We start from the raw sequence: 10,177 nt of genomic DNA, 5'->3' as shown, positions 1-10,177 counted from the left end.
TTTGAAGTGCTCGGCCTCCTTCTCCCTCTGCAGCATCTCCAGCTCCTGTTCCCTCATGGCTTTCTCCCTCTCTCGCTCTAAGCGCAGCTGTTTCACCTGGGTAATGGAAGAGGAGCTGTCATGAGGCTGGGGTGGCAGAGCTGAGTGGGGGAAACAAGCTATTCTGAGCAAGGAAATCCCAAAAGGTGGAGGACTAAGGGCCACGAGGCTGTGCTCAGGCCCGGCCGTGGGGCCTCCTGGAATTCCTACCTTCTGCAATTCCAGTCTATTGTCTTCCTGGATTCTCTTGTTTCTCTCCTTCAGTTCCTTCTCCTCCAGGTGGCTGATCCCCTTCTTCTCTAGTGCCTGGAAAAGACAAACACATGACTGGCTGAGTCCCAGTTCAGCATCTGCAAAGGGCCTACACAACCACCTTTGGCAAATTCACCAGGAGAGAGTATAGCAATAAGGAGCGAGGGATCTTACCATCCCCTTAGGTTTCTACTACATTCTGCTGGTCACAGGATCACAGCCCTTAGAATTTGGAAGCGACTGTTGCAGATCAACTAAAGCATCCCCTACATTTTGTATAAGAGGAAAATTAAGGGTTTTTTGTTTGTCTGAAGGAAATTTCAAGGTTTCGCGATAATACATACCCAAGCAAGTTTTGGGAATCCTGACTCTAAATCCAATGCTCCTTCCATTATTACATCAGTTGTTCTTAACTTTTCTTGGGTCATGGACCCATGAACCCAAAATAATGTTTCTAATGCATAAACCACAAAGGAAACCAATCATATGGAAATAAGGATATAATGATATTCATTTTTCCCCTTCCAAGTTTACAGACCCTCTGACATCTACCCACAGAATCCTCGGGGTCTGGGAACACAAGATTAAGAACATCAATGCCACATTGCCCTGATTTTCTAAAAGAAGACTCCTTCATGAAGCCTTCCTAAATCAATCAAAGGAGAACTGAACACTCCCTGACCTAGAGAGGGGTCGCTGGGGTTCTTCTTCCTCTTACTTCTGCTGCCCCTTCCTGCTCTAGGCACAGTAACCAAATCAGCAGTGAGAGGGCGTGTCATATACACTAGCTCATTGCCCCTGTGTCAGGCAATTATCCTCAGACCAGTGCTTCCATTCTTGGCTTCCATTCTACTCTATGTGTTTTTCCTACTAAGATGTAAGTGCTTTGAGGGCAGAGGTGTCTCTCTTCACATTTGTATCCGAAGTGCTTATTAGCATTGGTAGGTCAGCAAGGGGCTCTCAGGTTAAACAAATAATAAATGCTTAATAAATGTTCATTCACTGAAGTATTTTAAGGTCGGGTTATGGAGATTATAAGGATTATTTTGCTTGCTAGAACTAAGACTAACTGGACATTATAGGGAAGTTTTAGCTTGATATGAAGATAAACAATCACAGCTATTTAAAAATAGATTACTGAGGGGTGGCTAGGTGGCACAGTGAATAGACCACTGGCCCTGGAGTCAGGAGGACCTGAGTTCAAATCTGACCTCAGACACTAAACACACACACAAAACTATCCGTGCAACCTTGGGCAAGTCACTTAACCCCAACTGCCCTACCTTCCCCTCCAAAAATAAAAAAAAAATAAAAAACACATTATTGGAAGCTGTGAAGTAGAGGCTAGATTTCTATTTGTTGGTGGGCATTATAGAGACAATTTATACTTCAGGGAGAGTTAAATGAGATGATCTGAGATCCCCCTCTGACTATGGAATCCTATGAACAGGGTGGGAAAAGGATGAAAAAGATATTGTGAAGAAAGAACATAAAAAGTTGAGTGACTGACCAAAGGGGCCAGGGCACAAGGAAGAGTCAAAAGGCCAGGAATGAAGCAGCAAAGTATAGCAGGAAGAATCATGGACTGGGAGTCAGGACATCTGGCAGTGTGGCCTCGGAAAAGACAATTCTCATAAAATGTAAACTCCTGGAAGGCAAGGACTGCTTAATTATTTTACCTGTGTCCCCTGGGCCTACTCTAGTACCTGGCTCAGAAGACGTGCCTAAAAACTGCTTACTGATTGTTCCCCATTGTGAGCCACAGTTACCCTATTTGTTAAAACAAGGTTATTAAATATGATGATTAGGGGTGGCTAGGTGATGCAGTGAATAGAGCACCAGCCTTGGAGTCAGGAGGACCTGAGTTCAAGTCTGGCCTCAGACACTTAACACAAAAAACTAGCCCTGTGACTTCGGGCAAGTCATTTAATCCCAATGGCCCTACTTCCCCCCTCCAAAAAGCAATAAAATAAAACGTATATACATACATACATACATACATACATACATACATACATACATAAGATGATCTCTGGGTCTCTGCTCATGGTTAAGATTCTATGATTTGCTACCCCTACCCAGTCGCACTGTCACACGTCCCAGGAAGACTGTAGCCAACCCCTCACCTTGTTCCATATGAACGTGCCCAGCAGATTATTGTCTCCAAAGGGGTTGTCAGTGTTGGTGTAGCCCATATACTCTTCTCCCCAGCCCATCTTTTCTCTTTTCTTCCGTTCTTTGGCCTCCTTCTTTGCCAGTCTCCGGGCCCGTTTCTCCTCCGGTGTCTCAAAGGCCTTCATCAACTCTTCTTGCTGCTTTTTCTCTTCCTTTAGCCTCCGTCGCTCTTGGAGGTTCAATTTCTTGTCCAGGGCCTCCTGAGGACTCTGAGAGGGGGGTGGTGAAGGTGATGTAGAAGATACTGAGGTAGACGATCTGGAATCATGATGTCTCCTCCTGTGTCTGCTCCTGTGACCTCTCCTTGGTTCGCTTCCAGAATCTGACTGGGAAGGCTCCCGGGATCGGGGCCGTGATTTTCTTGGGCTTCTATGATTCCTTTCAGAGGTCTGATATTTCTTTGATTTCCTCCTATGTCGCTCTTCCTCAGAATCTGATCTGTAGAATAAATCAAAATATCTTTCACTATGAGAGATACCAAAAGTTTTACTAACTCTACAAACTCAGCTTGTGGATCCTGTGACATGAAGATAGCAGGGAGAGACTTCCCATATGTATCACAGATCAAAGAAAATCAAAGAGAAATATGAGAATAATTAAAGATTATCTAGGTAAACTCTATTACTTTACAGTTTAAAGTACAGGAATGTCCAGATTCCTGGACAGAGGAACCTAACAACAGTGTATGTATGTATTTCTTGCCTTCTCAATGGGTGGGGAAGGGACCGGAAAGAGGGAAAGAATTTGGAACTTAGAACTTAAAAAAAATGCTAAAAATAAATAATGAATTTATTACTATTATTTTAAAAAAGAATAAATGTACCTGCCAATTATGAAAATATGATCAAAAGGGCTTTACACTGAAAAGGTATGGAGAGAGAGAAAAAATTACAATGAATTCCAGCAGTGGGGCCTAGTGGAGAAAGCTCCAAACTTGGCCTTAGAAAGACCTAACTCCAACTCTGACTTTTTCTAGCCATGGGACTCTGGGCAATTCATTTGAACAGAGCCACAGGTTCCTCATCTGTAAAATGAGGATAATAATAGCACCTCCCTCAAAGGATTGCTGTGAGGATCAAATGATATTATATGTAGGTAAAGTGCTTTGCAAATCTTAAAATATGGTTTAAAAGTCAGCTATTATGATTATTCTTGTAACAGACAGATACCATGGACAGCTACAATACAGGAAAATGAATAACAATTAGAAACACCCAGAAATTTTATAGGAGACAAAATCCAAGGCGGGGGGGGGTCAGCAACAAAATCCATAGCCTTGGGTGTCTATATGCCAATGCACAAAATAACAGCAAAATAGAGATCCCAATGCTAGGAGTAAAATTTGAACTACGAGGTATGCCTGAGATTTTGTGGAACAAGACCCATTCCTAGAATAGGGTTATCAATGCATAGATCTTATTCAAAAAGAAAAGGATTGGTAAAAGTAGGAACAGAGCAACACTAGACATGAAGAAGATAAACTCTTATGAAGAAATAATAGGATGATGAGCAAGCCGACTTCAGAAAAACCTGTAAAGACTAACATGAACTGATGCTGAGTGAAATGAGCAGAATCAGGAGAACACTGTACACAGCAACATCCACACTGTGCAATGACTGACCTTGACAGACTTAGCTGTTCTGAGCAATGCAAGGAGCTAAGACAACTCCAAAAGACTTGTGATGGAAAATGCTCTCCACATCCAGAGAAAGAATTATGGAGTCTGAATGCATATGGAAGCATACTATTTATTCTCCTTTCGTTTTGTTTCTTTGTTCTCATTCATCCTCCCATTAGCTCTAATTTTTCTTTATATCATGACTAATGTGAAAATGTTTAATATGCAATATATCAGAATACACACCATTTTGGGGAGGGGTGGAGAAGAAAATTTGAAACTCAAAATTTCATGGAAGTGAATGTTGGAAACTAAAAATAAATAAATTAAAAAAAGAAATAGGAACAAGAGGAAGCATGGCAAAGTATATTTGGGCACAGAGTTAGACAGGCAAAAGCCAAAGAGATACTGTCACTGCATATATTACAGACCACCCAGACAGAAAGGAAATAAACATTTGGGTAAAAAGATCACAAGATTGGCATAAAATCATGAGACAGAAAGTCAGGGGGGCCTCAATTATCTGAATGTATTAAGAGTTCTCTGCCCAAAGCAGGGTGGCTAACAATTTTTTGACTTGTCTTAATGAAACTTCACCCTCAAAAAAAGGAGAGGCAGTGTGGTACAGAGGCAAGAGCACTGGCGTTGGAGTACAAGGAACTGGGTTCAAATTCTGCCTCTGAGGCTATGGGCCAGTCCCTCATAGCAGACAAGCACAAAACATCGTATACACTGTTTCTGTATTGGTTGTTTTTGCTTAATTTTCTGTCACAAGAAAGGTTCAAAGGAGGTCATGTGAAATGACAGATGTAAAGATCAAAGATACCACAACAATAGTTTTTTAAAAGCGGTATTGGGAAAAAGAGGATAATCAAAGAAAGAGTAAGATGATTCTAATCAATAACTGAGAGTTGGCAGATAGTTGCTCAACTCTTATTTTGTTTCTTTTCTACACTCAGAAGACTAAAATGGCTGACAGGAATTTGAAACTCCAGACAACAGAGGGAGAGCAAAAGAGTATCTACCACTTATTCTTCATCAGGTTGCCAGGCCCAGGTAAAAACTATATCATGGAATAAGGAAAGACTAGCAGACATGACTGCTAGGTGATTGAGAGAAGATCACAGAGAGTGGAAAACGTACTGAAGGAATGGAGAAGGGCAGATGCATTCCTAATTTTCACAAAAGGAAAGAGAATAGTCTGTACACTACTGGTCAGTGAGCTTGTCTTTGATTCTTGGCAAAATTCTAAAATGTACTATTAAAGCTGGTGAACACTTGAGTGTACCGGTAGATTAGCAGAATGCTAGTTTGCATATATTTTAGAAAAATATTTGATAAAGTATCTCATGCTATTTTTATGGCCAATATAGAGCGAAGTGGGCTAGATGGAGGTACAATTAGGTAGGTGGATTTGGAAGAGTAGTTATTAACAGTATGATGTCAACTTGGGAGCTCTTTAACTGAATTATTCAGGGACCTGGGCTCTGTCCTGTGAAGTTTATTAATGACTTGGATAAAGTTATAGGTGATGTACTTATCAAACCTGAAAATGTATTAAGAGGGGAGGTTAACACACTGGATGACAAGTCAGAATTAAAAGATTCTGACAGTATAGAATGTTGGGTGAAATCTATTAAGTTGAAATTTAGTAAGAATAAATATAAATTTACATTTGGGTTAAAAAAATCATCTTCATGAGTACAAGATGGAGGAGGCATACTAGATAATTGCTTATCTCAGGGGGCTACAAATTCAGTATGTCAACTGTGTGACATGGCTACCCTGAGAGGCAGTGTCCAGGATCAGGGAGGAGCTAATCCTTTTGCCCTCGGCCTTGGTCAGACCGCATCTAGAGTACTGGATTCAGGCATGGGTACAACAGCTTAGGAAGAGCACAACCAGGATGGTAAAGGCTCTAAATCATGCCCCATAAGAATCAGCTGAAGGAAGTGGAGATGTTTGGCTTGAAGGAGAGGACCTGGGAGCATCATCACAGCTATCTTCCAAATCCTGAAAAACCTGACAGGTTTAAGGGAGATTACATTTGTTCTACTTGGCTCCAGAGGGCAGAACTTGGAAAAATGAGTAGCAATCACAGGAGACAAATGCTGATTTAATGTTAGGGAAAACTTTCTAATGATCTGAGCTATCCTCTACTACAGACCTTCAGTGAAAAACTAGAGGATGATTGCTTATCTTGTATGTTGAGTTCTCGTAGAGATACGAGTTGAACTCAGTGGTCCTTTCCAATATTCAGAGAAGGGAAGTCACTTGCCTGTCACAAAGTAGGTCAGTGCCAAGTCAGCAACACAAGTTTTTATACCTTTCAGCTATGGTTGTGCATATATGAATAGGTTCAAAGAGATTACTTTCCTCCAAATATTTATTAAACTTGGATGGGGATAAAGACTGGACCTGTGATTTCATTAGTCCAGGGGACTTCCAGGTGAAGTGATTCCATCTACCAATGCAGGCACCTTCTCTGAAGTCTTAGAGAACTGCCTAGAGCAGTTTAAGTCACTTATCCAGGGTCACACAGTCAGTATTTGTTAGGGGTGAGACTTGAACCCAGGTATCCTTAGCTTCAAGGCTAGCTCTCTATCCACTACACTATTCTGCCTCTATTAGATGACAATTCCCATTTTCCTTCAAAACAGTATGAGTCAAAGTAAGATATTAAGTCAGACGGCCAGAAAGAGCACTGCCCCTGGAGTCAGGAGGACCTGAGTTCAAATCTGGCCTCAGACACTTAACATAAAACTAGCCTCATGACCTTGGGCAAGTCACTAAATCCCAATTGCCCTATCTTACCCACTCCAAAAAAGAAAAAAAAAAAGATATTAAGTCAGAAGAGTATCTGGACCATACCGAATTTTGACTCAGGTTCCCTGTTATCCCCAAAAACCACATATCTCCCTACCCTGTGTGTAAAACTCAATACAGATATCAGAATATTAAGGCTGAGACAATATCTTGATCTAGGCGAGCCCTGATTTAAGAAGCCAGAGTCCTGTTCTCAAGAAACTGCCAATCTGAAGGAGAAAGAACTAAGGATGCTGCTTCCCTCTGGAAGTTCCAGTTCTGAGGGAAAGATATAGTTCCTGCCCTCAAGGAACCCCTAATCTGAGAGAGGAGTCAAGGTCCTAAACTCAAAAGGATCATACCTGAACCTTAGAAATATAAATTTTTTGTGTCCTACCCAGGGGATTTGTTAGGATTCTGAATTCTAGCTAATGTAGGAGGAGTCCCTGAGGTGCTATCTGACCAGGCAGAAGATGCTCCTGCTTCAATGGTTCTCCCTGCCTTGCAGAGCCCCTGTTGGGTTTTGCCTCACTGGAAGGCTTCTGCCATTGTTTTCATTCTCACATATCCAGGTTTCCTGAGAAAAGCATCAGAGAGGAGGCTAGCAAAGTACCAAAAGTTAAATTGACAGTGGGTGTTATTAGAATGTGTGAGTGTGAGAAAATAGTCTTATTTCACCCTACATGGAATGCAATACTGTGAAATTCAATCTTCAACTGAAGGCCCTAATTCTTTCCTATAATATAGCTCTTTGTTCTTAATATCTTGCTTTAGCCAAGCTGATAAATTAAAAGAAAAGCAACTTATCTGTCCACCAAAACTTTTTTTGTTTCACACTCATTTCACACATTGTTGTCTGTGTTGTAATCCATGCTTTTGATACCATTTCTGACGAGTAAAATTTGTTGTCTTGTTAAATATCTTATAAAAATTCAATTGTAAATAAGTTATTGTGGCTGTTAAATTTTTTTTTAATTTCTGCTTCAGTTTGTTAGATTTAAAAGTGTTAATAGGGAGTATTAAATATTTCTGCCTGTATGTTTTTTTAAAAATTGAAAAACTTTTTTTTACATAAAATAGAAAAAACAGTAAAAAAATCAGAAATATTAATTTTTTAGGGGGAGAAGTTACTATCAGAAATGAAAGTAATGTAACAACAAAAGGGATCAATAAGGAAAGACATTTTTAAAAAAGCTAGTCCTAGGGGTGGCCAGGTGGCTCAGTGAGTAAGAGCACCGGCTCCAGTATTGGGATGACCTGGATCAAATCCGGGCTCAGATACTCAGCACCACACCCAGAAATAACTGGCCGTGTAACCTTGAGCAAGTTACTTAAACCCGATTGCTTAAAAAAAAAAAAAAGCTAGTCCTTTAACCTTAAGCAGCCTTGAGTAAGCAAATGATTACAGTTGTATAACCTATTTTCAGAGATTAGTAACAAAATATTTTAATCTTCTTTCCTGAAAGATCTCCTAGGTTGCTCAGTAAAGTGTTTTTTGGAATAAAAAAGAATTTGACAGCTATGTGAAAGATGGACTAGAGAGGAGAGAGAAATTGGAAGATTAATTAGGAGGCTGTTACAGTGATGAGAGCCTGAATTATGTTGCTACCTGTGTAAGTGGAGAAAGCAGGACAGATATAAGACATGCTAGGGAGATGGAACTAATAAGATTTAGCAATAACTGGACATGGGGTGAGAGGGAGGAAGGAATAGTCAAGGATAACTCCAAGATTGTGAACTAGGGTGAAAAGAAGGATGGTAGAGTCCACTCAAAGAAACAGGAACAGGTTAGTTAGGGAAAGTTGTGGGTTTGGGGCAACAGATGAGTTCACATTTGGATAGGATGAGTTCGAGAGACTTGTGGATTATCCAGGTGAGTATCTAGCTGACAGTTGATAATGCAAGAATGAAATTCAAAGTAGAGAGCAGGGCTGGATGGAGAGATCTGGGAGTCACAGGATCATAATCTGCTGGAAAGGACCTCGGAGGCCACTTAGTCAGATTCTTTAATTTTACAGATGAGGAAAACGAGGCTCCAGGAAGTCGAGTGGCTGGTCTATGGTCACACTGGTAGACAATTCTAAAGATCAATTTGAACTCATGTCCTTAGAGTCTGAGCCAGTGCTCTTTCCATCATACCATGTAGCATCCAAAAATGTTTGAACCCATACTGGGTTCTTTGCGGTCCCATTCAAACCCAAGGGAAGTGACACCCACTTGGTGATGAGGAAGGAGGAATAATTTTGTTCATGTATTTGAAAGACTGTTATCTGGAGGACTGATGGATCAGACTTGTCCTGACTAGTAGGGGGGAGTGGGGTGGAGGGCTGAAACAATGAGTATAAAGTGCAAAGAGTCAAACTGAAGTTTTCCATCAACTTCCTATCAAAGCTGTCCAAAAAAAGTTATAGGCCCCCTCTTCACAGTTTCCCTTCACAGGCCTTCAAGTAGAGGCTTGATTCTCATTGTCTTGCTTGTTGTAGAAGGGAATCCATGTTCAGGTACAGGTTACATTAGGTGGCCTCTGAGGTTTCTTCCAACTCTGAGATTGTGTGAAACTGGGAGGAGAGATCGGGATGGAGACTTGGAGGGCACCCACAAAAAGGCATAAGATGAGACAGTACTTGCAAAGCAAAGCGTTCTGAAACCATAAAGGCTTATATGTGTTGCCTACTGCTATCAACAGGCTTTAAGGTCGGCAGAGCGACTTACAGACGCCATCGCATTTGTACCTCTCGACAGTCGCTCCCGTTTTACATTTGAGGAAACCGAGGCAGAGAGCCTTCGGTGAAGTGACCTGTCCAGGGTTACACAGCTAGCAAGTGTCTGCGGTAGGATTTAAAGCCGGTTTAGCGCTCTAATCACGGCGACACGAGTGGCCTAAGTAGAATCAGGGACGAGGGTCTGGCAAAGCAGAGACACCCACCCACAAACCCACATCCACTAAGGGCAGATACCACTCTCCTAACGAGGAAGGCAGACCACACCAGACACACCCACAGTGACTCCGCCCCCAGAGGTCTCCTCACCCAGCTCTCCTCTCCCGACTCCGTCGCCGCCGCCTCTTTCGCCCCTCGCTGTTCTCGCGTCGCCGCCGTCCATCGCGACTCCGGCTCGGGCTCCGTCGCCGCCTCCGGCTTCTAGAGCTCGGGGAGCGCGAGCGAGAGCAGGAACGAGACAGCGAACGAGACTCCCTGTTCCGACCCATCAACCAACCCGGAAACAACCGATAGTCTCGCGCGCCTCAGAGGAGGAAGCCCCCGAGCTGGAGAAGGCCTTCTTCTCTG

General features: G+C 42.1%; 1 protein-coding gene across 1 annotated transcript in view; it reads right to left on the bottom strand.

Annotated features, from left to right (window-relative positions):
• CACTIN (cactin, spliceosome C complex subunit) overlaps positions 1-10,169 on the bottom strand; it is a 20,926-nt gene extending 10,757 nt beyond the window's left edge. Inside the window, exons 1-4 of the mRNA XM_069086868.1 lie at positions 9,920-10,169; positions 2,418-2,904; positions 250-345; positions 16-96 (exon numbers count right to left, since the gene is read on the bottom strand). Coding sequence (XP_068942969.1) covers positions 16-96; positions 250-345; positions 2,418-2,904; positions 9,920-10,098 — 843 coding nt within the window. The 5' untranslated portion in view covers positions 10,099-10,169. The remainder of the gene's footprint in view (positions 1-15; positions 97-249; positions 346-2,417; positions 2,905-9,919) is intronic.
• Positions 10,170-10,177: the final 8 nt, after the last annotated feature.

This window comes from Petaurus breviceps, unplaced genomic scaffold (assembly GCF_028583685.1).
Source record: "Petaurus breviceps papuanus isolate PSGF00001 unplaced genomic scaffold, PetGlider_PUasm1.0 180, whole genome shotgun sequence".
NCBI classification, from domain to species: domain Eukaryota; kingdom Metazoa; phylum Chordata; class Mammalia; order Diprotodontia; family Petauridae; genus Petaurus; species Petaurus breviceps.
This window is presented reverse-complemented; position numbering and strand designations above follow the sequence as displayed.